This window comes from Perca fluviatilis, chromosome 11 (assembly GCF_010015445.1).
Source record: "Perca fluviatilis chromosome 11, GENO_Pfluv_1.0, whole genome shotgun sequence".
NCBI classification, from domain to species: Eukaryota; Metazoa; Chordata; class Actinopteri; order Perciformes; family Percidae; genus Perca; species Perca fluviatilis.
Window position 1 is genome coordinate 13438468 of NC_053122.1, and position 27438 is coordinate 13465905.

At 39.9% G+C, this 27438-nt stretch overlaps 1 protein-coding gene across 1 annotated transcript; it reads right to left on the reverse strand.

The window, feature by feature from the left end:
* Window positions 1-2221: 2221 nt before the first annotated feature.
* Window positions 2222-27243, reverse strand: LOC120568580 (unconventional myosin-VIIb-like). The gene is made up of 50 exons (XM_039816179.1): window positions 27135-27243; window positions 26853-26889; window positions 26528-26629; window positions 26248-26400; window positions 25450-25518; window positions 25211-25326; window positions 24979-25106; window positions 24707-24849; window positions 24283-24396; window positions 24023-24176; window positions 22279-22355; window positions 22041-22160; window positions 21501-21640; window positions 21199-21409; window positions 20926-21061; window positions 20673-20839; window positions 20377-20517; window positions 19396-19569; window positions 19147-19158; window positions 18740-18834; window positions 18382-18466; window positions 18166-18267; window positions 17492-17608; window positions 17157-17360; window positions 16762-17022; window positions 16499-16654; window positions 16337-16405; window positions 16096-16220; window positions 15724-15850; window positions 14285-14404; window positions 13995-14168; window positions 13605-13832; window positions 12310-12477; window positions 12004-12121; window positions 11497-11623; window positions 11204-11370; window positions 10918-11099; window positions 9909-10018; window positions 9591-9742; window positions 9115-9268; window positions 8838-8993; window positions 7872-7977; window positions 4241-4354; window positions 3883-3970; window positions 3699-3805; window positions 3415-3600; window positions 3129-3245; window positions 2948-3031; window positions 2622-2741; window positions 2222-2465 (listed from the first exon to the last, which is right to left on the reverse strand). Exons 2-50 carry the CDS (start codon window positions 26862-26864, stop codon window positions 2373-2375), a joined length of 6381 nt encoding a protein of 2126 aa, XP_039672113.1. The 5' UTR covers window positions 26865-26889; window positions 27135-27243; the 3' UTR covers window positions 2222-2372.
* Window positions 27244-27438: the final 195 nt, after the last annotated feature.

Sequence of the window (27438 nt, forward strand, 5' to 3'; positions counted from 1 at the left end):
ACACACACACATATACACACATATACAGAGTAATGTCATTTCAGGAATGAAATTGGAGTTATGTTATGAGGAAAAGGGGGACGGGTGACTGATATTCAAGCAGTAGTCAGGACATTCCTGGAGTTTCAAATTTCTAATGGAAAACTGTGAGTGTTGGCTGACATTTTGAAAACTGCCTCCAGCTTGTTTATAAGACATACAACTGGCCTACAACAATGATAGCCCTTCAAATAATACTAAAAGTTTGAAAATACAAAGTAAAGTGAAAAAGAAGTAGTTGTACATTTACACAAGGTATGGTATTTCATAACTGTCTAAACACAGCTTTTTGTAATAATAAGCATTAAATCAGCATTCAGTTAAGAATACTCTAACTCTTCACAAATGAAATACTAAAACAAAAACTGAAACCATGTTTTCTGTATTTCACAGGTGTCAGAAAATAATCTTGCCATTTTTGCACATGGTGCACTAAAGTCAGCAGTTCTGACATTTTTAAACATTTATGCATGCTGTATACATTTTTTATAATAGCTATGTTTTCCTCTTATTGTGATGGGTGGTATGAATTATTGAGGTAATTACAATTTGGTGAATTTAGATCATAATCAAACAATTGAAAAGTATGATAAAGCATTAAGACCTTTTTTTTACCGACCTCAGCTAACACAGTTCAGATGATATCAACAAGTTCTCTTTAGTGATGTGTATAACGGCTCTCTCTTGAGGTCTTCTTCAAAAGGGCAAAAAAGGATATCTGATAAATTTTAACTCTCACAATGTGCCTCAGGAAACATTACCTACTGTATATGTTTCATACAAAAAATGCTCAATATTATTCAGTATTTGTACTACTTTGATACCCCCTGTAAACTTCCATAATAGGCCTTCTTCACAGCAAGTAATTTGACCCGTCATAGCAATCAAAGTCCAGTTGGAACAAATCACATTAATTACTTCTTCATTTCATTTAGTTGTCCAAGTAAGCCCTGCAAGTATGCCCAGAACCAGAGCCTTTGAACCTGGAAGGGGCACATCAAAATTGAATGCAGCCATAATTGTTGTCAATTACACCTTGTGTAACATGGTAAAGGTCAGCTGTGCTCCATTTTCCTGAACAAAATAGCTGGAGAGGAAAACACTCCATTAAAATAGGCACAACATTTAGTTTGGCACAAACCATATTGCTGGGACGGTAAGAAACTCTCCATTCAATGGCACAGTACACACACATATCCCATTCCAGTTACCTAACATTCATGGCCCAACAGCACAGATTAGAGAAACAACCTGTGTTAAAGAACAAGCCAATTGGTTAATCACATTGTTAACAATGTTAACTGTCATCACAATGTGTGCTCATTGTATTTTAGTAAATAATATATTGTGCAGACACCAAATACACAGCACAGACCCCATTATTTTTGTTTAACAAATGTATGAAAATATGTACATTATTTTAAAATGTTCTTTTGAGGACCATAAGATAAACACAATAGACATTAATAGCCATTTTCACACTGCATTCTCTTAGTCCAGGGTTAACCTAAGCTGAGCTATACGATTCGCTCTGTGCACAGAGCCCATTCACACTGCACTTCTACCAGCCCTCGGTCAAGTGTCAGTTGGACACGTAACTAATGTTAAAATTCTAGAACGATGTTGCTGCTTGCTGCAATGTACGTTCTGTTAGCCCCCGTTTCACACTGGCAACTTTTAATCCCCAGGCTTCTTCAATCAGTTTGAGTGTTTTTTTCAACACAAATTACATATAATTATCTAATATATTTTAGGTTACATGTGTACAGTGTGCAGAAAACTGTATGTCCATAAAATAACAAAGTGTAATGGTCTGTTAACAAGAATTTCATGTCTCTTAATAAAATCATAAATGAGGGGCATCATTGTAACGAAAAAAAGAGGAACACATGGGACTAAAGGATGAAAAAAATGAAAGAGTGATGAAACTTTAAATGTGTAATACAAACCAGTATTTGTGAAAATAGAGATCATTCTGGACAATAAAAGATATGAAAACATCAAATTTACTTAATCTACTGCAGCTAAACAAAGTAGGAACAAGAACATGTATTTGCTCCTCTGTAACTGCAATAGTTATTGATAAATCACTGTTAAATATCTTAAGATAAATGACTCAATGATGGAAATTTATAACACGTTAGGAATTGCAGTCAAGACAAAAGAAAATGACAATATGACATACATGACTTACATTTTAATATCTCTATCTTGTTTAGTAGAAGCAATATCTATTGGGCACAAATGTGCCATTTAAAGTACACAAATACATATATTGATCAAGAGTGCATATAAATCACAGCGGCTCAGTCTATTCTTTTGCCCTTAAAGCTTCAGGAAAACATGGTATTCCTTGTTCGAAAGGCCTCTGTCTGCCTCTCGTACATAGTGACATAGGATCTAAGAAGGTCCTCCATTGTGTTGGCCTGAAAAGGTAAGAAATGGAAGTCTTTGTCAGAAAGTGTTTGATTTTCAAAATCACTTCTCATGGACAGACTAAATTATAGAATAACGTGTCCTGGCATGTTCTGCAAGAAAACTTGGACATTATGAAATTTAATTTAAAAAAAACAGCCGCTCACCTGAGGGGTTTCACAGACAAAGATGTTGCCCCTCACCAGGGTGCCAATGGTCATCTCAAAGTAGCCGCCTTCGCTTTGGTACTCTGTGATGCGGCTGAACGGGTGCATAACCAGCAGCTCCTTAAAGGATTACAGTAAGATTAAGATACATTAAGATGTGATGGGTTGTTACCAACAAAGACAAACCCACCTAGGTTAGCACAAAAATATCACAAACTGCGAAATACAGTGAAATAAAATACTATCACACAAAATGACAAGCTGGAACATCTATTTAAACTATTAAGGAAGAGGAAACATATCAATAAACAACATTTAAGATTTACCTTTGTATTTGGGTCTGATAAGCTGACACCTTGCTTGCTGATGGCGATCAAAACTGTATTTGGGTAGCTAGATTCACACGTTTGCTGCAAAGTCAAATGCAAATTAAATCATAATGTGACAAAACAGTTTCCTCAAATTGTAGTCTGCCAACTTTGCTGTCACTTAATTCTGGCAACTCACTTTAACTTCAAAGAAGGCACAGCCAAAGGTTGGCCAGACCGAAATGCCTTTCAAGAAGGCAACTTTGGCCTCTTGCAAAGTCATGCCACTCTGCTTGTTGTAGGCAGAGATGATGTGCTGCAAGTAGAACAAAAAGCAAAGAGAGAACTACTCAGTGGACATCCCTCACCCTGGACGCACTCATATACTGTAAGCTAGCTCTCTCCTGGTAAGATCCTTTTTTTTTTAGATGAGGAATTAAAATGTCATACATGTCTGCCCTGCCTCTGTCCATTCCTTCCTTTACCTTCTTCCATTCTTCAGGGGACATGATTTTTAACTGGTCAGCAGGAACCAAATCCTTCAACATTCTGGGGATCATGACAAACTGCGACCTGTCTGAATCTACTTTGGCTCTGAAGAGTAGCCCACCCAGGTTAATCATCTCCTCTTTGGTGCAATTGTGGTATCCACGCAGGTACCTAGGCAGCTCCTATATGGAGGCAAAAAAAAGGGCATGTGTCATGACAATTCTGCGTGTTGAGAAAGAGTAAAAGCCAGCAGAATGAAGAGTGTGTTTCAATTGAATACCTGTGGGAAATGGAAAGTGAGGTCTGCAACCAGGTCTTTCCCCGGGCTCACGTTGAACCAGAGCTTCCTCTTAAAGATCACCAGGTAGGGCACGTTGGCCTGGTTGCCTGGGAAACAAAAGCCCAATTATAAATATGGAGCATCACTGACTATCAAACCTGAAGTCATCAGTATGCGGCATTACCTTCCTTCGCTTTTTTTCCTTTCTTAGGAATCTCTGAAGTCTGCCTTAAACTGTCAAAAAAATACTTCTGCTCCTGCAAGCTTGTGACCTATAATTAAATCAGAATAACATCAGTATGTTGAACAGGGTAAAAGTACGACCTTGGTTAATCCAGTCAAAATTTGTAAAATAAATAAAAATAATTATGACCTCATTGTCTCAATGTTTTTACATCAAAATTAGTTGTATTATCAATGTAAACCAAACCACACACATAAGCCCCCTAAGATATATAGGAATCAATATATCTAATTAAATCTTCATCTTTTCTGTCCCATTACAATGTAATAAATGGCTATGGAATATTACCAAACCCCACCTTGTTTGCAGTTTTTAGGTATAGGCCATATCCGTCAGCTGAGCTCAGTTTGAGCTTAGAGGCAATACTGTAGCACAGGTCTTTGATTGTGGTCGTCGATTTCACCTCCAATATCTGCACAAAAGCCATAACAGTAAGTATAGAAACTTTCACTGATATCTGAATTAATTTGGAAGTTGTTTTAGAACCTCAGGTTAAAACTATATGTAGGGTAAAAGTTCTTTGCTTGTGTGTTTCCTTATGAAGGATGGATACTAATAATACTAGAATAACCAAGAACTGACAGAAATAGAGGTGAGTTCCAACTCCCTTTCATTAGTGAACAGAAAGAAGCAATGACAGTTAATATCAATGGGCCTCATTCACCAATATCTTCCTAAGATTTCTCTTAAATATGTTCTTAAGAAAGTTTCTAAGAGAAGTCTACGTCGGATTCATGACGTGTTCTTAAACAGCAGAATTGTTCGCACCTGTGTTCTTAGGATTGATGATGAATCCCACGTCTTCGTAACTGAAAGCGCGTGTCAGTTGTTCCTAATTGGCATAAGATAACGCCCCGCAAATTCCCATATAAGGACATGACACTTCCTGTGCACCTCCTGGGAGACTGCGCGTAGCCTATTAGAGATTGTCGGAGCGGCGGTGGAGGATGTACTGAATCTCAGTACAAAAGTACAAATAACCAGAGACATATTTACTTTAGTAAAAGTAGAAGATGTCCACTACCACAAACAAGGCCTGGCTTTTAAAAAGAAGTTCCTATCCTAACCAGCATAAAACGGAAATGTGTTGTTAGAATCGGAATGCGGTTGGTTTTATTCATGGATGTATTTTAAGACGGTTTTATTTTCTTTAACCATGCAAGTAAGCAAATAAAGTCTGTGAAGCAGTGCAAATGGGGAGATGTGAAGAGGTCCAGCCAAATAAATAAGATATGAACGCGTCTTACGCAGCCTGGCGGAGTAAACGACGCTGTGGAGAGAAATAGATGGCAACTATGATTTAAAAACGGGAATAATAAAAAAAAAAAAACATTTTCATTTTCACTTTTACCGGAGGCTGTATTACCGAGGGTCAGCGGCGCTGTGCCCGGGCTCTGGAGCACCGGAGCCGGCTTGGATCAGCGGTGCCCCATGTATACAGTATCTACGGCAACCAAACTTTACTGGTGAGACAAACGTGTGACGGTCAGGAAGACTTTTGGCAGGGGGGAAACTGATCAGAAAATGTAACGGAACATTGTAGAAATGTAGTGGAGTAGAAAGTATAGATAATTGCTGCAAAATGTAACAAAGTAAAAGTCAAAAGTAGGCTATGCACTATTGAATCTACTTAAGTAAAGTACAGATACGTGAAAAATGTACTTAAGTACAGTTACGAAGAATGTGTACTTGGTTACATTCTACCACTGCATTTTGGCCCTATACATAGGCGCGGGAAGTAGGGGTGCTGGGGGTGCGGCAGCACCCCTTGTTGGTGGCAGCACCCCTTGTTGTCAAACTGCGATCAAGCCCGTATTACACAATGGGCATTAATCATTATGGTGATAATTATCCAATCAGAATAAAGTAAAAGTTGTTTAATGTAATGATTGGGAGAAGGCCGCATGCACTGTGTAGATTGGCTAAAGATAAAGGTGGGTGGGCATAGAGCAGGCTGTTTACATCGCACTGATCCAAGATCAGCTTTCTAAGAACGAGTTGAGATTGAAAGAGTGGAATTAATTTGTAACTGATCCCCGGTCAGATTGGGTTGTATCAGCGAGTGAAAGTGTGGAAAAGGGAGAGAAAGATGCGGCTGCTATAAAAAATGTCCCGCGAATAAATAGCTTTTTAAAAAGAGCTGGGAATGACGAAGAGGAGGATGTCGAGGAGCTAGCTAATGTTAGCTTGGAAGAATCGCTGCCTTCTACCAGCTACACTCAGCCACAGCTAACGGTGGCTAACGTTAACTTTAGCGAAGTTGTTGTGGAAAAAGACAGAGATGAGGCCGGTCATCAGCATTACAGAACAAGGTAATGGCACCTCAGGTACCATCATCTCTGAAGAGCCTGAACTACGGGGACCGATTACAGAGACCGTCCGGGAGGAAGTTATACCCAGAGGGATATTAGCCTTTCAGAATCGGCGGCTAAATATCCAGCATCTCGGAGGGGGGACGAGGCTGGCGGCAGAAAGACCCGCTCTCTCACTAACGAGGCACAGACCCGACACCTTCACCACGGTGAAACGGTACCACGGGAGTGGATTCTATATTCACTGTCCACCGGAGACATTTGTTGCGTTGCCTGTAAAGTTCTACCAACACACAGCAGCGCATCTGTAGTAGGGTTTAGCGAGCTGGACTTAGAGGATTTGATCTGCGACTTTGCAAAGAAAAAGACAAGAAATTAGAACTTCTAAAGGTAAGAGCTATTATGCTATCTGTAAATTGAGTAGGTTAATATAATCTGTTGTGACCGTGTGACCAGATAATGTACATATTTTGTTTAGTTTATTGAAATGCCATGCATATCAGACGTATTGCATAATAATTTTGTGATGCTGCTATAGGCCTGTGTGAGACTAAGTTGTCAAGTGCAGTAGCCTATATGTTGGCTTTTGCAGTTTGTGAAGTTGCAGCTGACAAAGTGACTGTTATTTAACAACCTGCACTCAGCTGTGTTGTGTGATGGCATTGTTGTATCTTCAGTCAATCACGTTTCAGAATTACTATTGTGCTTTCTGCTTGGGTGATTTTTAGTGAGTACTATATTGCCATAGTCTTGAGCCATACAACGCTTTGGTATGATTTAATTAATTGTAACACTGTCTTGTGATGTGTGAGTCAGATGGCAGTACTTGGTTTATTGAACTGGAAAGGCATACTTGACGCCTGCTCAGCTGGACTAGTCATTCATCTTTTTATTATTTTTTATTCGATAGTGACAGTGGATAGACAGGAACGGGGGAGAGAGAAGGAATGACACGCAGCAAAGGGCCGCGAGTCGGATTTAAACCTGGCCGCTGCAAAGGAATCTTTTGACCAGTAGTGATTGGCATGTGATTTAGTGCCTATATAGTTCGCTGTGCAGTACATAGCAGTATGTAGCCTACTTCATGGGGTGGGGGAGGCAGAGGGAGAGTTGTTCTGCGCACCCCACCCGCCCCCGCACCCCTGCTGGAAATTACTTCCCGCGCCTCTGGCCCTATAAATAGCGATCAATCACCAAATAACGCAGGATTTAATCAGTTTAATTGCTGATGTAAATTGCAGTGTTAGTGTTTTTTTTGCATAATAGGATTTCGTTTTCAACAAATGATCAGAAATACATTACAGTACAATACTATCATTGTAAACGACTGTAGAATTAAATAAAATGCAGTAACCAATCATTTGGAGCAAATTGTCATCACTCAAATGTGCGTAAGAGTGCTTTTCAGTGTTCGTAGATTTTGTTCTTAGCTAAGAACAAATCCAAGTTAAGAAAACATTAATGAATGCCAGAATCTTCGTAAAAAGTTCGTAAGAAGGGTTTAAGAACACATTTCTTCGTAAGAACGGTTGGTGAATGAGGCCCAATGTCCTGATCAATTGATAAAGTGCACACTAATGGACAGCTCATCTCAGTGTTTGGAGTGTTGTGTCTTACATCACTTGTGTCATTTGGGAAGTGGACTTTATGGAAGATCTGGGTGCTGTTCTGTTGGATGGCGTCCACTTCTGCCGAATGAGAGGGAAGCGTCCTGGGCTCCTTACTGCAGGTACAAAGCACTCAGATAAATGTATTGAACACACACACAAACATATTTAAAATGAACCATGCAACAATAACATAGCTGAGTCATAGTTTCCATTTTGTTGGTGAATGTGCTTGTGATTTGCTTATGTGGACTGATGATTCATATTACTTATTATGACGAATGAACTGAGTAAATAAATGGTGAAGACAACACATTTCTATCTGCACACTCCCTTCTCAGTAAATCTATTTGACCCCTTAACAACCACTATTACTACTACTTCTATGGAAGAAAACAATTGCCATAATGATTAAAATCATAACAGTACTGGTGCAAAATTGCTCTAATTACTGCGCTTTGCGAGAATATTTCAACTTAAAGGGGCACTCCACCAATTGTACACATAAAGTGTAGTTTACTCGTCATAAGAAGTACAACTCAACTTGTGAAAACAGCTGTATAATATCTTGTGGTTTTAAAAGATAACCCTGAAAGACACAGCCAAGTTGTATTATGGTAATTGTAGGATCCAGCACTTTTGCAGCTTGACGCACACTAGGGAGTAAAAGTAAGAATATCTCGGCATCTGCTTAATCAATTTCTACTATTCTTTTTTAACCTGTCACTCCTTTACCTCTTTAAAATAATATAAACTCAACAATGACTAAAATATAAATTTGATAACAATTAACTGTTGGTTTAAAAGCATAATTATTACCTAATTAGGACAACCAGTTTTTCAAAACAGTCATGATTTAGAGAATTCTGCATTCTTGACCTAACTACCAGTAACCAACCCTTTGTACAGGACGTTGTTCTCATCTCGTTACATGTGATTTATTATTTCTCATTTCTGTTTCAAACTCCAGTCTGACCTGCGCATCGCATGCAGCCTCTGCAGGCAGTCAGGAGCCAGCTGGTCTCTGCGCCGTGACTCCAAGAAGCTCTGAGTGTGTCTCATTAAATCCGGACTGGGCGGGAACAAGCCTGTACACAGCCACATGAGCTGCCACCCACGCTCCACACTCAACCTGAGAGTAAGGGAGAGCAAGAGCAAGAAAAGGGCAAAAAATCATAGAGGATTGGATGTGTTGGCTCTCGATTATGTGGGAATGCTTTAACATTATACAGAAGTAAACACCGAAGGAGCACCTGTTGTTGTTGTTGGTCATCTGTCTCATAATTTGGCAGTAGATCTCGTCCTGCAGAGCTTCATGCTGGGTGGCCGGACCGAAGATCTGGTCAGTCAGCTCTAAAGGACTGCGAGCGTGTTTGATGGGGTAGTCGCCCATGTACTTCAGGATAGGTAGCAGCCAAGGTTAAGGATTTACATGGACACAAATTAAACTAGACTAGGGTCTGTATCACATACAAAAAATATTATTATCTGATGTTTTTTTTATTTAAAGCCCAATTTCTCCACATTCAACTGGTAAAACTCCCTACAGAAAGCAACAGAATACAATTTGTAAAATCCCCTCAACCAGGTTTAAAATCTCGAGGTTTTAACGCAGTAAAGTATTTCAACATTCTCTAATGTTACAGCTGTTCCTGAAACAGGGATGTGAGTGGAACGGAGTCCAAACCTTCCCTCATCAGCAACAGGGCAGCATTAGTTTCAAGGATATCAGTGAAAGCGTTGCAGGCCAGGTTGCTGAGGTCAGAGTTGCGGACCAGGCTCCTCATCAGTGGCTGTTTGAGAGGTTCTCTTGAACTAGCCCACAGCTTCTCCCTGCTGACCCCTTTGGACGCACCATGTCGACCGACAGGGCCTGCAGGCCTGCGACAGGGAGGAAACAGTGTGTGCACATCACTGCAATAGTCCTGTTTGCTGAGTTTTTTTGGTCTTTGCAATACTTAAAAAAAGTTGTTATGATGTCTGACTTATTGTTAGATGAATATTTGAAAAGTGCCACATTATAAAGGGACTTATATGATATCAATACCTGAAGTTCTCAAGTGCAAACTCTTTTAAAGAGACAGGAGCCACTGTTTCGTAAATAGGTAGGGTGTTTTGTGCTACTGAAAGTTTCCTTTGGCCTGGGCTGATCAGTTCCTGATGGATCAGAAGCAGTTCATTAGTTACACCACAAGGAGGCGCTCATATGACCCATCATACTCATGGAAGCATTGCTGCATACATACACCTGAAAGCTCACTATGCAAGATTTTCATGTCTGTACATACAGTGCATGTAGACTTGAATAAAGTAAATTACTGCTTATGCACACAGTGTCTATTGTTGTAAATTTGCACATTTGCCTCTTTAGCTTTTGACACATTGTTATATTATGTAAATAGGCTACTAACAACAATTGTATTTATAGATTCAAAGGTTTCTACAGAGGGAATTTTGAATATATCATTTTATCACTCCATAAATAAAAAAAAATACTGTCAACAGCAAACAAAACAAACAAATCTATTTTAAATGTTTAAGGTTTAACATGTAAAAATCCGGCTATGGACAACCATAAGAATATAGATAGGAATGAAACTGGAAAGGTGTATGTAAGTGCTGCTAAAGTGGAGATTTCTGGCTCAGAGTATGAGAAAAACTCATTTTGAGAAAACGGCCTTTGAAGATATGCATTTTAAAATTCCATACAATTTATTGGAAACCACTATTTATAGACACAGTATCTAATTAAATCCCTTGGCAAATAGGCAAAGTGTAGCAAAATAAACACCTAGCGGTACATGTGTATTTTGGTTGTTTTCTTACCACTAGTCTGAAAGAAGACATGTTATGGAAGCAAAATAGCCACAAATCTCAAAATTGACCACTGCATGAATAAACCGTGTTTTTGCCTACCGTGTCTGGCCTTAAAATTATTTATATTTACTTATATTCTAATGTCCTTTTTGTATAGAGTTTATGTTTAATCATGCTGAAATATATTCATGCTGCAATAAAAAATAACTAAAAAGTATGACATGTAAAGGTAACTTTACCAGCAAATCGCTAGTGGGCTTCTCTAGAGTCGGCAGAAACTGCACTGTATCCTTGTAGACCACACCGGTGGCGCTGGTCCGATTGTTGGTTGCTTTGATCAAGTTCTTATCAGAAGAACTTTCTTCATCTTTCTCTACCAACAGCAGGTCCCCTCGTTTACAAACCAGGAATGTGGGGTCATCTGTAGAAGAGAGGCATACGTCTTTTGTGCATGTGTGGGATTAAATAGTCTTTGCAATTGTGTTTGAGCACTACTATAATACCGTACACGCTGGAGACTCTTACCTGGTTTACTGGCATCATGCCGAGCCACTGCATACACTGAGCGCTGTCTCAGCCCTTTCAGGTTTTTCTCTATAACTGCAACCATGTCCACAGCTTCCCCAGACTTCAGCACAAACTCTCCTTTGACTGTGGCCAAACTTACTGACTGAGCACTGACATGGCTGTCACTAGACAGGTTATAAAGATCAGTTTTATTTGTTTGATGCTTTTTGAAACTCAGTTAAAATGTTTTGCAATGGAGTAAATTAAAACAAATGATCATATTGGAAGAAATACAATTTTTTTATCCTTACCTGATCATGTGTATGTCCTTTACCTCTAGGTAGGAAAGCTCAAGGAGTCTCTTGTCTCTTCCATCCATGAAGAAGATGCTATTCCAGTTTACAGCCACAACAAACCTGCTTTTAGGCAAAGGAGGTCCTGTGGGCAGATATGTTAAAGCAAATGTTCCAGAAGCAGGAATGTAAGTCATCTGCCATTTGTCAAATTGCAACTGGTAATTAAAGTTCAGTGGAGATGCTCAGCAATATGGGGGAATATTATGAATGAGTAATTTACAGGAATATAGCAAAGTGTGTGACATCATTCATATTTCTCACATTAATTACATTAAATGGTGACTGTCATCTGCAATAAGCCCATTTGCAGTAGGAATATGTTCTTCCCCCCTTATGCTGATTTTTTTAATAAACCATAAATCCAAAGGCACAAAGACATATGGAATTATATCATGACCTCCCTGGGTGTTGTTATATTGCATGTTAAATAATATGTGCAATATAAGCTGTATGTTGACTGACCTGACATCATTGTAGCTTCATAAAACTTAGAGAAGTGCAGAGGCCATATGTGTTGGGCGCTGTTGACCAGTTCTCCTTTTACACTGTCTGTTTTCTGCCTTCCGTTGACATAGGGACCCTGTAGGATCAGGATGTAAGAATTATCCTGAGGTGACTCACCTTTATTGTGCCCATATGATAAGGAAATAAAACTCAAAATGAATAAAACTGGGGGAATCATCTAGAACACTGCACATAGCATACACAAATTTGTTTCAGGCTCCACTACAGAATCTTCTTTTGTCCTTTTGTTTGACTGCACTTTACCTGTAAGTGTGCTTCGCTTATGAGTTGGATCCACTTTGTCATAGATTTGTTCTCAATAAGTGTGGTTTCGATGCACTCCTCAACCACCTTTTGGACGTTGTCTTTGTTGTATGCAGAGCCAAACTGGATGTAATAGTGCTTTGCTGCCAGCTGGACGTAATCATCCTCCTGAGAAATGCAATAAATTTTTATTGGATACAGTTTACACAAGTGGTTATTTTTATGTTGTTGCTTATTTTGTATTGCACATTGATATCATTTAACATGCTGCAGCAATAGGAAAGGTGTTGACTAAAATATCAATATCTACTATAAGAAAGTTGTAAAGGATCTCAACTCTGGTCTCTTTAAGATTCTAAGTACCATTGGTATTTATTGTTGCTGTATGTTGACATTGGCAACAGGGGGAATGTAACAAATTATAAAAGTTATAACAAGTAACAACCCTAACCCAGAACAAGACTCAGATCCTTTTCACTTCTTTTTGAGCAAAGCAAAAGGACAACCTTTTCTATACTTTCTTTTATTTTATTTTATTAAACCTAAAAAAAATTCTTTTTACCATTGGTGGCAGCGGAAATATCCCGCAAACACACCACTCACATATCATCACCATGTTAGCAAATGTTAGCCCGTTGCTTATGTACACATTTAGCAGATAGGTCTAGTATTCACTTTTCCTTCTAGCTCTAGTTCTAGTTTTGGTCCCCACCAACTCCTGAGGGAAATATTTGGTTATTTAGCTGGTAAATGCTCTACTATGTTCACCAGCTAGTTGCTAACTCTGTCTGCCGTTTGGTGCTGGGAAGGTAGCGTACAGAGGACCCCCTGTTACTGCTGAAAACAAAGCTGTGAGAGTGAACCAAAACAGTATGGTTGCAGGATGTAAAACCAAAATAATGATCTGAAAGATGCTAAAACAACAATTGAATATAGCAGCTTTAAATTTCAGCCGCTATTCAGATTAGCAGACAGTTTTGCTGGCCTTAACCAACCTGGTCAACAAGAGCCAAGAACATATCTAGAGGGATGCCAACCTCAATACCGTTATTTGCTTCTAGTGTGACATCACATCAAGGGGTAGTTGTAATAAGCCTGTTAAAGTACTGCGACTTCACCATATAAAAAGAGGTTGGAGTGAGGGGGACTAAGGAGAACAACTTTTGTCCTTTTCAATATAAAATTAACATCTATGACAAAAAAATCCACCCGCGACTTGTCTTAGTTTCACATTAGGAATGAATTAATAATGATTATGTAAAAGTAAACAAAGTCCTCTCACTCGTGAGCCTCACCTTGTCACTGATGTACTCTCCAGACTTGATTCCCTTGATGACCTGTCTGTAGATTAGATCTGTGCTGATTGGGTCAACTGAGCAGTCATGCCAGGGTGTGAACAGTTCCTTTCGGATGGAGAGCTGCCAGGGGGCGTCCTTCTCATCTTTGCTCTGCCTCCTCATTTCCTGCTCGCACTGAGACACTGCGTCAAACACATGCTTCCCACAGCTGCCCAGAGACCACATCTGGAGACAAAAGACCAACAAGGATTGAGTGAGTATGGTTCCTATACAATCTTTGTACTGGAATTTATCACTGATTAAACATTCAGAAACTGGATTGACAGTATATGGTCGGTAAGGTCTGAATGAACATGACAAGACAAGAGACAAGGAAGTAAAGCACACCTTTTCATAAAGACTGATGTACAGGGAGAATCCATATATGTCTCGAAGATCAATCTTGTCAGCCACAGCTTGACAGACTTCAGCAGAGGTGGAAGCCGAGTCCAGCTGTACACTGATATTGCGGCCGTCCAGTAGATTCACAGACACATCTATGGGCTCCTTAGATTTGGCAGCCTGTCAGTAGTTAAATGAGGTTGGATTGAAATTAAAAAAAATAATCCAATAATTTGGAAATTCAGAAAGAAAGGTAACCACAACAACACAACAAAAACGTGATTCAGTGTTTCTACCTGTTGCTCGAGCCAACAGGGCAACTCTTTTCTTTCTCCGTTGGCTATTATACGACGCAGGCGCCCAGTACAGTATTCTCCATAACCACTTGGCTCCCTGTGGACAAAATTCTCCAAATACTGTCGAACAGAGTAGATTAGAACAGGGTGAATGAAAATTAGCAAAGTAAACTATCTGAGCAGACCCAGCAAATTTGACTGTTGCATTAAACATACAGAAATTTCGGGCTGCAGAGGATGATAAGGATATACAGTGAATAAAGCTGTCCACTTTTTCGGTGCACCATCAAGAGTATCACTTTATCTTAATATAATTTACTTAAGAAACAGTTTACACCTCTGTATATATATATATATATATATATATATAGTTCTCATTATGCATATATTCATTACTACATTCCTTTTTAGATTCAGTCTTAATCATTTGCAATCCTGACTACCTAAAATGACTATATCATTAGATTTTTTCATTTTAGTCTTAGATTCAGATTTTGCTTAACTCCATACTGCCTGAGGCCTAAAATTGTCATTGCCAACCACTACTTCTGTTATTGTGGTGTACATTGACCAATAAATAACCTTGAACCATTATTGCAATACTCAACTTTAACTTTTACAGCGTTTTTATTCAATCATTTGAGGATGGTAGTGATTTAACTCTTTATCTACATTTTACGATGTCTATCCAGTGCTTTTGATCTTATCTTATCTTACTACTCTGATTGTGTCAACACAGTGTGCAGGCGTGAACTTCTAGGACAGTGGTTCCCAACCTTTTTTCCTTGCCGCCCCCCCTACTCATGTCTAAGAAAAGCTGAGCCCCCCCCCCGAAACCAAAGTTGAGGTAACTCTCGAGATAGAGCCTTACTTTCTTTTTTCATACAGGGCAGTTATCAGCACTTTTACATTTCTCCGCCATGTTTCATTCATAAAATAGTGATGCCATGGCGGCAGGAAAGACGAGGATGATAGCAGCTACCAGCTGACCTGATGACAGCAAGGGTCCCAGGTTAAGAGGTCCCGGAGGTTTGGCCTACTAAGTAGCCTGCCTACAATTTTAAGCGAGAACAAAAATATATAGTTTTCATACAGATTTTTGTATACATTATATATTCTAGTGTATTATCATAATTTGTTTAACATGTGCAAATATTTTTATTTTTACCTCAACCTCAAACCAGATAAAGACTTGTGCCCCCCTGTGATCTTTGCCGCCCCCCTGAGGGGTGCCCGGACCCCAGGTTGGGAACCACTGTTCTAGGAGATGTAACTGTGTGTATTATCCGACTAGAGAATGGATACCCTTTAAAAGAGTTTTATTTATATATATATATTCTTCTTTAAAATGATACATGCAATAAACTGGAAAAGGTAAACAGAAAAAAGTATTTTGATTACAAGCTGCTGCATTACAGAATGACTTGCTGCAGACTGACCTTCATGAAGAGGTCTGTTGGGGGAAAGATCCCGAGACAGATGGAAAGAAGGGTCCAGCCTTGCATACGGCTCCTCTTGTTCCTATTGTTCACCAGCTGCTTACAGATCTGGCAGTAAATCTCATCCCTGCACAGGCAGAGAAACATGAAAAAAAAAGTGATAAACAAGGCAGATAAGAATCAAACAATTAGTGCAACAAGATTCAAGAGAACCTGTAGGAGTTCACAAGGTGGTTAAAATGTAAGTAAAGAAAAGAAACAGACTGGAATAACATAATTCTGATGTTATAAGGCTGCTCATTGTATCTCCATTGTATATTATATCTATGTATCTATATTTCTTTTTAATGTGAAAAGTTATACCATCTTTACCTTATGTCTCGTCTCGATAGAGCGTATCCGATGATAATGTGTAGTTTTTCCACGGATGTAAGTGGCCGATCCAGTGTCGGACCCTCTCCAACCAAAATGTCCTCGTCCTCTGTAATGTTGTCTGGCTGTTAACGATGACGACAAAAAGAACAATTTAGCACTCAGCGAACATAATGAGCCAACGCAGAAATAATAATTGAGTTGAGTGAGTGATGAATATCATAGCAAGATTAGTGCTGACCTCCTCAATAATTACAGAAGCTTTTCTGTTTCCAACTCCGATCTTTTTCTTGTGCTTCCTCAGTATTTTCTATTCAAAAAGCACATCATAATTAGAGGTTAAACTGATGACTGATGTTTGACGTTGAAGTTGATTTTATATACAGCAGCAGAAATATGTTACCTGATCCAGTCCCACCAGGCTGCTCAGCCTCCTGCCCTGCCTTTGAGGCAGATTACGCGAGATGGTGCTGGATGCTTGAGACATCGCGTCCATAGATTTTGGTTCCGGCAGGTCCTCCATGAAACGCAGTATAATCCACCATACAGTCAGACATGCCTGGAGGACAAATGAGAGGAGAAATTGGGATTGAGCTTTGGCAAAAGATGAATACATTTGCAGTTCGCAGTAAGAGAGCTGCCTCTCTTTCCTCTCTGTCCACTCACCAGTATGTCGCCCTCGTCATCGTGGGGCAAAAGAGGCTGCCTGATTCTCTGGTTGATGTGCGTGTGGCTGTGGTTGCTCTGGAAGTTAAGGATGCTGAATTTGTAGAACGAAAACTCATCACTGCCGTCATCAAACTCGTCGTCTTCGTCCTCTTCCAGCGATGGGGTGGGGGTTGTTGAAATTGAGGCTGCAGCGATGATTTCCAGCTCTGAGATCTCATCAGAGATTTCCTTCACCGGCTCTGGCACGTTCCTCCTCTGCTTAACAGTCAAAATACAAACAATATCAAACAGTCAGTAATCAATTAATTAATTGATGAATTGTGATAAAATGCATAAGGTATTAATGTATTAATGTCCCATTACTAGATTACACAACTGAAATATCTGCTAACCTGATAATTATCGGATTCAGGTGCTTTCAGTTCTACCACTTCCACAGGAGGCGTGAGATCATACGTGCTCTCCTCTGAATCGTGTTCAACGATTGGCTCAGGCTCCTCATTAGCTGGTTGTGACAAGGCGATAACCTTCAGACGCTGCTCAAGCTCCAAAGCTATCTTCTCTTGTTTTGCTTTCTCCAGGTGTAAAAGGGAGGCCTGTGAAGGGGGGGGGGGGGTGGGGGGGAGAGATGATACAGTAAGATGGGGTGAAAAGGTGTCCGAATACAACACGCCTATTTCTTGACATTCATTATGTTATTTCTAGTTACAAGGCTTTCAGCTCTTACATCACCCCTCATCTTTTGAGCTCTTCTTCTGGCCAGGAGTCCTCTGCTGTAAGCCTGCAGCAGTATGACTGCCTCTCTCTTCTGCTTCCAGCCCTTCCTGGCCTGGTAGCCACGAACCTACAGTTTATCAGAAGTTATTTATTATCATATTAAATAACTATTTCAAATACGTATTAATGCTCTAAGGTTCATTCATGTTTTTGTGTTGCAAATGGACCTCACAAGGAATAATTTTAGCTGCTATATTAAGAACAGGACTGAAATTAAAAAAATACATTTAACAACAAAATAGTAGTAAAATCAATTTGCAACAAAATGCATTAAATCTAAAATGCATGGAATGCATTTTATTAAATTCCAAATAATTGTATTTAAATATTTAACCTTAAATATATAAATATATTGGGCGCCCGGATAGCTCGGTTTGGTAGAGCGGGCGCACATATATAGAGGTTTACTCCTCAACGTAGCGGGCCCGGGTTCGACTCCGACCTGCGGCCCTTTGCTGCATGTCATTATCCCCTCTCTCTCCCCTTTCATTTATTCAGCTGTCCTGTCAATAAAAGCCTAAAAATGCCCCAAAAAATTATCTTAAAAAAAAATAAAAAATAAAAAAAATATATATATATATATATATATATATATACACACACACACACACACACAGTACATGCCTGGCTTTGTATGGTGAGGGCTGCTGCTCGCTGTCTTAGGTACTGTAACCGTAGCTTCCGACTGCGGATCTTTGATGCCAGCCGCTCAAAGCCGTGCCGGAGCTGTGTGGAGCAAGAGTGGAAACAAAGGACAAGGTCACTGGACTTGAGATAAGTTGTAAGTAATGACGTTGGCTGCAAGCTCTGAGTTCTATTAAAGCGTTTTAAGCATCAGACCTTTCTTCGCAGTTGCTCCTGTCTGTAAGCTCTCCAGTGCTTCTGCAACACCACAGCTGCCCTCCGCTTCTTCAGGAAAGACTTTCTGCAAAAAGAGGAAAAGTAAATAATAAAACAAAGAAACACACTCCTCATCCCCCACTGTCACACAAATCTCTTTATGTCTTTTTCTATAACACCCTATTTGATCTAGTAGCACATAGAACAATAACAAAACACTGTAACAATCTATAGCTACAGTATAGTAATACACCTGTTGAGATAAACAAAGGTAATGTATTAAACATGTGATTCATTCAATTTTCTAAATTCATAATCTCTATGTCATTTCCCCTTTTACTTTTCTTAGAAGCTGCACCTGTCTTTGTGTCCCAGCATGACCCTCTGGATCACCAGAGCTATCCTGCTGAGTTTTTGTTCCCTTAGTCGTTCCAGTACGGCGTCATGGGCATCCTGAAGTAAAGTAAAAAAAAGACACATTTCTACTTTCTGATTTGTCCAGAAAATCCTTGCAATCAGATGCCATAACGTTTATGGCATCCAGATCTTATGAAAAAGCAACTAAATCGGATCAAAGGCAGCATGCAGTAATGACAGAACAGTGTACAAATCACCTAGGAGAGATATAGACAGATGCTACTTTGCAATACTGATACTACTTTACCAGTTAATATTGTTATTGTTTATCTGCACGATGTTCTGCTGTGTCGAAACAATTAAGAAAAGCTGTGGTACTACATGGTTTGAATTAGAAGTTTTCTTCACCCTCAGGAAGATCTACGTCTGCTTTTTGCCATTGGTAAAATAACGGCTGTAGACGATGCGCTGCGAACGGCCAGCAACAATAAAGATGCTGAAGAGACACTAATGACAGCCCAAATTCCTTCGGGGGGAAAAATGATAAAGTAAACCTTCTTTGTGGCCATCATAATGACATGTACAGTGTTGTACTGAGTGACATTTAGCAATGATAACACATATGACTGTGATTTTACGTATAATTGTCAACAGAACCACATCAGGACTAACAGTTTTGGGGTCACAGACGGTCGTCGTCAGGAGCACCCTGTAGCGCTTCAGGAATTCCGCAAAGGTGTGGCGAATTGGGTATCCCAGCTTCCGGATGCGGATGGTGTCCATCATGCCGGAGTATCTCAGCTGACGCATACACAGCTCTCTGTCAAAAGTCTAGAGGAGAGCACATTAAAGTGGTTGTGAATATTCTATTTATGTGGGCCCGAGTAGCATTTTTTGGCTTTTTCCTTTACAGCAACAGCTAAATTAAAGTCAATCAAGTCCACTGTTTTGTTAGCACAAATATGATTATTGTTATATTATTTTCAGGCAAGAGAAAATTACATAGATATACATAGGTCCTACACACAATGCCAATTCTAACATGCTGATGTTTAGCAGGTGTAATGTTTACCATGTTCACATCTTAGTTTAGCGTGATAGCATGACAACATTTGGTAATTAGCACTAAATAAAAAGTACAGCGGAGGCTGGAAATGTCATTAGTTTAGCAGGTATTTGGTAATAAAAGCAAACAACTGAACAAATAGAAAAACAACCCCAACACTTTAAATTATCTGTACATATTTTCCAGGAAATTTGCTCAATTGCTTTATGGCACAAAACAGGAAGAGGTCGTTGTTTATCCAGTGCAAGGGCAGATGGTAGCGGGGCTGAAAGGCAGATTGGAAAATTCATTATATCCTCTTCAGTTAAGCCAAAGCAAAAAATAAATAAAAAATGATGACGGGGGAGGTAGACACACACAGCAACAGCTTCATTATTTTAGCAAACAACAGGATTCAGGGGAAATGTCGCAATTTTGGTAAGCACTAACACCACTGCCGTTTTTCTCAACCCTCATCTCATTTGTTTATCTAACAGAATTGCTCAATGGAACGGTTATGTTTAAAAAGGCAACCATTGATTGTGTGTTACTGTGGCCATCTTTACTGCAGTAGCTGCTCTGGTGTCATTCACCTTAGACTGCTTTTCATTGTTGGGTTTGAAGCAGCGGATGAAGAAAGGCTGGCAGGCAGACAGAGCCTTCATGAGGGAGTCCAGAGACTGACGGAACTGACCGCTCAGCGTCGCCACTTGTTTACGTTTGTCACTCTGGGCCTGTACGGATGAAAGAGAGGACATTAATATGATGATTTAGTCAGTGATACAGTGGCAACTATCACTATCAGTGCATGCCCACTGTATCCCAGTGTACACCACAAATAAATGTCCATCAAAACAAGGGAATTATATATGTAGCAGTATATATGTACCCGTAGAGAGCTCTTAGGTGTAATGATGACCTTCTTGTTGTTAGTGATCTTCAATCCATTGGTTGAAAGCTCACTCTCAAATATCTGATGAAGCAGCTTATTGGTGGTCATTTCAACCATCTTGATTATGTCAAAACTGACAGCATCTCTGTTCTTTTCCAGGAACCCTTAATGGAAAAAAAGAGCATTACTGAGCACCTCACAGCAGGCCCTTAGTCTTTAATTGGACTTTTTGTGCAGTTTGCTTCCGTACCTTTGGAGTCGTAGTTAACCACGCCTGCAAAGTGGCGAATCCCAAAGTCTGTGTCATGTTCACTTTTGGAGGCAATGTAAGTCTTGTTCCCACGGTGTTGTACATTCATCTTGATCAGCATAGTGTAGTCTGAGCCCTGTGACACACCGAACAATACTTTGAATTAAAAACTAGCACAAATATTTTGCTGAACTGGCAGATTTTTACAGTAAAAGCTTGAATAACGTTTGGTGTGGGAATCGATTAAAAAGCAACACGGCGTAGCACCAGCACCTTTGGAAAATGGGTTTCTTCATCGATCAGAGCCAGCAGGTTACAGGGTTTCACAGCCAGAATGTCCAGGACGTTCTGATTGTCACTAAATTTGATGTTATTCCACACAATGTCCTCTTTCAGGTACTCCTTCTGCTCCAGCTTGAAGATGTGGCCCACAAAGAACTGCTGCAGCTTCTCATTGGCAAAATTAATGCACAGCTGCTCGAAGCTGTGAAAAGACAGAATGATATTAAGTTGTGAGTAACCGTAGAGTTGTGCTAGACTCAGCCTGAAAGGTGTGTGTAAAGAAATGTCCCGACCTGTTTGTTTTGAAGTTCTCAAAGCCAAAGATATCGAGCAGGCCGATGGACAGGAAGGATTTGGGGTTTTTGGTCAACTTCTTATAGATGACACTGTTGATTTTCTCAACGATCCATATGAACAGCTTATTGTAGATCGCCTGAGAGATCGGCCACAAATTACAAATTACAAATTAGTTAAATTTGATCTTCTGAGCATGAATAAGCTGTCCAACTAAACTGAGGAATATTAAGCACTGAAGTGTATTTGTGACTGGATGGTTGTTTGTTAAAATCCCTAGATCCCCCCTCTCCCAACAACTGTTGTATCTGAAAGCTCTGCTTGCACCCTCCTCTTTTAAAATGTATGAACGTTGCTGAAAAAAAAGTAAAGTGCTTAAGTCTCTCTGCAATCAAAGGTTACAATCATGCTGCATAGTTAGGATATTTCCTTATAGAATCCAGTAAGTAACATTTATAGAGGAATTTTCCATATTCCATAATCCAATAAGGAAGTAGGAGACATACTGATTTACCGTCACTGGGTCACAGCTTAGTTACCTTGACAAAGGCGTCTCTACAGTCAGACGCCTGTTCAGAGCTGAGGGGTTTGGTCACTCTCTCTCTGTTGGTCATAAAGGAACGATGGGTCAAACTCGTCGCCAGGGAAGACTTTTTTACCTGAAGAAAACAGACAAGAACATCACTATTTAATGCTGAAGAATGATGACCCATTAATGGTGGTTCATGTGTTGTGTCAAAGGTCACTAAAAATGACTGTAGACATGAAAGAGTTCACCTCCAGTATTGATGCTGCTATGCTGAAGTGTTCTGACTTGCTGATGTCACTGGTTTCCAAGTTATTTTGTGTGTTGGCTGGTGGAAACACAAAATGAAATGTAACAACAACAACAACAACACCAAAAATTGTAGGTCATTGTCTCGCAAAGGCAGACAAAGTCACATCTAGTGGTGGAATGTAACTTAAAGGGAAAGTTTGGATATTTTGAAGTGGGGTTGTATGAGGTACTTACTCCTGCCTGCTTCTCTAAACTGAAGGCGTGCCATCCGCCAATTTACTGCTGTGGACAGGAAAGCAGCTAAACGTATTTTACCCACCAAAAAAAAAGGCCCACCTAAAAGTTTGTTTGTGTTATTGTATGACTTTGGTGAATCCAAACTAACCCTTTAACCAAAATTTAGGCGACGTTTTTTGTCAAAGGAGGCTGGTGGCGTTGAAGAGAGCATAAATGGATATAACAGCTTTAGTTCGTAGTTCGTACTTTAGTTAGTAGAGGTGGTTTGGGCATTTAGCAAGGAGATGCCCCCCTATAAGGAGGTGTTCCAGGCACATCCAGCTGCAAGGAGGCCTTGGGGAAGACCTGGGACTAGGTGGAGAGATTATATCTCCACCCTGGCCTAGGAATACCTCGGGATCCCCCAGTCAGAGCTGGCTAATGTGGCTCGGGAAAGGGAAGTTTGGGCCCTCTGCTGGAGCTTTAGTTCCCTGACGGAAAGGGTGTCTGACGGCAAGGCAAAGTCATGAAAATATTTTAAATATAGTACACACTTAAACTGATAGAGTTTTTTTTTCTTTTAGGTGTCTAAAATATGTTTTGTTGTGTGGCACCTTCCACAGCAGAACATTGCTTAGCTTCCTTGTTGATACTCCTGCCTGCTTCTCCAAACTGACGGCGTGCGGACCGCCATCTACTGTAGTCATACACTGATAACGGATAAGTACCTCACACAACCCCACTTCAAAATATCCAAACTATCAATTTAAGTACAATTTATTAATTTTGGGGCATTTTTTTTGACAGATGACTGTGTGGAGGCAGACTGGAAATGGGTGGAGAGTGATAGTATGACATGCAACAAAGGTCCCGATACCGGAATCTAACTTGAGTACTTTCATTATATGCTACTTGAAACGTCTACTCCATCACATATCAGAGGGAGGTATCATACATTTTACTCCACTACATTTATTTAACAGTTGTTACTTTCCAGATGAACTTATTATATACAAAACCTGTGATGGGCTGTAAAAAATACAATGCATTGCTTTTTAATCTACCCAAAACTATAAATTAAAATTAGCTTCGCCTCAACCAGATAAAGAAAACAATGTTAACACATTAATGCAACACTAATACTGATTCAAAAACATAAGATGTAGATGATAATATAACACTGACAGTGGCCATTTTTTCACATGACAAATATTGTACTTTTGATACTTAAAAGTACATTTTATTGCAGGACTTTTAATGGAGTGTTTTCACATTGTGGTGCTGCTTCTTTGCTATTTGCATTGTGTACTAGCTCTTTACTGTGCGTTTATTTGCTTTCATTATTGAATCATAATGTATCATACATTAAAGTTAGGATTAGAGCAGAGTTATGTTGAATGTACTCTCCCTCTGTTTTATCGACATAGTTCCACCAAATTATAATATTATAATAATAAATAAAAGATCAAAACTAAACTACAATTATCTAAAATGTGAAACTATTCAGATTAAACTGCATACACTCACCTTGGAAGCAGACGTTTCCCAGGTGTAATATGGCTGCCAGCAGCTTGAGGATTTCCTGACACTGGCTTTCTGAGAAGGTCAGGATTTTCATCGCAGAACGAATACGCTTAAAGTCTTTAGCGTCATCTCTGCCTTCACAGATGGTGTGGCCGCCCTGCAGCACATTAGAGAGGAGGTTTGGATTATTCACTGTATGCACACAATGTGTCATTTGTTTTGGTTAAGGTGGAAAAATGAGCTGCAGGTAGCTATTGTAATACCTTAGAAAGGAATGCGTACTCCACAGCATCTCCAAGGCTCAAGGTTTTCTTCTCCTCTGCTGTGACTCCTGCCAGCATGCAGTAAAATACGTGGTAATTCCTCTCCTCTAGGGCCTGAGGTTGTGGAGCAAAAATGAACTATTATTGTTACAGAAGGATAAACTAAATGGGTTTTAAACGTTTCTGTCAAGTAGGTGTAAATAAACACAGAGAAATGAGATGGTAACGTTTGACATGGCTTCATGTAGTTTTACTATTTAGTACAGTGAGCGACAGAGATGACGGGCAACATGGAATGATCTATTCTCTACAGGTCACTGAGAGTTGGTTGCCCAAGACAACAGCATGTTTATGTAAACAGCCCTGCTTTTATCGGTCTATAAATCTGCCATCCGGGAAAAACTAGGTGACAAAGTTAACTCGCCTGACGGCAGACACGAGACTTCTCCAGAAGATACTGCTCCACGCGAGCACCTTCAATTGCTCCGTCCTTATTGAAGAAGATCTCCAAATATTTCCCAAAGCGACTGGAGTTGTCGTTGCGGACTGTTTTTGCATTTCCAAACGCTGTATGGGACAGAACACGGATGCTTGAGCTCTGATTCTTATATTTTTATGTCTCAACAGGCAGCTGTTGCTTGTCTGTTGAGTAGTGAATGTCAGTATAAGTGAAGTCCAGATGTGCTGATGTGGTACCTTCTAGTATTGGGTTAGACTCCAGGATCTGCTGTTCAATCTTCTGTTTAGAGAGCTCACCACTGACTGCTGCCAAGTACTGCAGGATCAGCTTAGTGCTCTCTGTCTTTCCTGCTCCTGATTCCCCGCTGAGGAAAAGACAAAGGAAAAGTAAAAAGTAATACCTCGCAACACGTATGCTATTCTCGACTGCCTATCGGCAACAGTTAACAGGTGATTGATTCATTCTTACCTGATGATGCAGCACTGGTTCCTGAGATGGCGCATCATGTTACAGTAGCAGGATTCAGCGATGGCGAAGATGTGCGGAGGGAGTTCCCCCAGCTTTCGACCATGGTACAACGCCACCTGAAGGACAACAGGATACACACATGAAACACGACTCTGTATACTTTGATAAAGAGATTCAAAGTTAAATGATAAAAGGAAAATAATCTGCAAATATAGTACGAATGTTAATACCAGCCTCACCTGGTCAACTGAATATAAAGGGAAATCCTGGTATGGGTTCACTGCCACCAGCACAGAGCCTGTGTAGGTCTGCAATCAGAAGAAATGGCTGTGTAAGACATTTAGGGTATAGGACAGTTCATTTTGTTTTCATTTACCAAGATTATGAGACACCAGCCTCTGAGGTTTTTGCAGCCACCCCAATACAATGGAGGTAAATGGAATTTTGTTTGAGATGCTAAAAAGTGTTGAAAAATGTCATATTTGACAGATTCATCAGCAATATGTCTTCCCAGAAAATGTCCCAGGATGATCCACAAGTGAGTACAGGATCTCTTGGGTGCACAAAGTGAACAAGTTCCAGAGTAAGGATTGTGCATTATTCAGAGGAAGTCCTCTTTTGTTTTTAGAATGACATATTACCATCTAGTTTTATAATTTTTATAGTCACTTTTTATATAAGCATATTTTGACCACAGATAAAATCCCATTCAATGATTGTACAGCTGGAGAAATCTCCTTGTGATAAATCCTTAGGGAAAGTGACCTAATCTGCATGGCTAAAGCTAGGCTACCACCAAGGGTAAGTTGGGAAAACAATAGTTTTTTGCAATTTCTGAGAACCATCCCTTTAATAAACAAATGTAGAACGTACTTCAATCTAGTGATTATTTCTACACTTTTCAGTAATCAAGCACTTTTGTCAAGACACATTTTAGGTGAAACTGCACTTTCAAAACGTCAAATTCATTCACCCCTCTAGCAGCTTGTACACTTTGAAAGGTAGACTACAGTTTGTATGTTACACATGGGCCTTACGTAGATGATGCCTTGTTTGTGTCGGAGCAGCAGGTTCCTGAGGAGGCCGGCCTCGGTCATGTCACCCAGTTTGATCATGTCATCCACACCCTCCACTGACGTAGGGTGCATGATCCTGAGAGAGGCTTCCTGTTCCTGGGACAGGCTCTGCTTCTGGAGAGCGGTCAAAGTAAGAAATGAAAGGTGGATCCCAGGCCGAAATTATTTTCATGATGTGAACAACACACTTCAACAACTTCATTCTGCTGATTATCTAAACCAGCAAAGGGTGAGTGTGTACCTTTCCATCATCGTCCACCAGTAACCGCTGACCAGATGGTGTTACGTTGACCCTCGCTCCGATGGGAACCCCGATGTCTGAGTCCATCCATACCCACTCCCCCTTAAAATACAGAGCACAATAAAAATATTAATAAATCTACTAACATATTTTTGTGTTTGAATGCCCTTGAGAACACTGACTTTACGATGGGACTATCTTTATCAGTTTACAGTATTTCTTTGAATGAATGACGGGGAATTGTGACACCACAACCAGGAACAACTGATATAGTGCTTTCTGGTAAGCAGTATTCATATCATTAAAATCCATACTCATAACTTACCTTTCTCAGCATCACCGATTCACAGCGTTCCTACTCACTACAAAAAGAAATCCATATGATGAGTTGCAGTTTCAAAGAAAAGGCAAAAGTGATTCCATCAAATTCTGTTCAGCTACACTTTAGACCTGTCAGCATTATAAACAAGTTAAACTGAAGGTTGGGTTGAACAGTATTTATTTCAAAGCCCACTGTTGTGCTCGATGTCACTTGGTTAAGGTGTACACAGATAACAGAAACCCAAAGCATGTAAAGTAACATACACAAAACAATTAAAAGGCCTACCTAACAGCCGTTTTAATCACTGATCTTCATTAATGTCCACTCTTTTAGCCTGCTGTAGAACTGCTGTTTGTCTCGACACCCTCTTGAATCTGTCTCAATATGAAGGAGGAAACGCAGATCTCCTTCGACTGACAGATTGACTTTATGGCACTTTGACTTTGAACAGGGCTGTGACCGAAAGGAAGAGGAAGAGAAACTCATCACTCACGCAGAGGCTCATATCTGTCCTGTCATCATCTGGCCGCAATGATCTCATTTATTAATTGATTTTCCGCTGGGGAAATTTGCAATACAATCGCCTGAA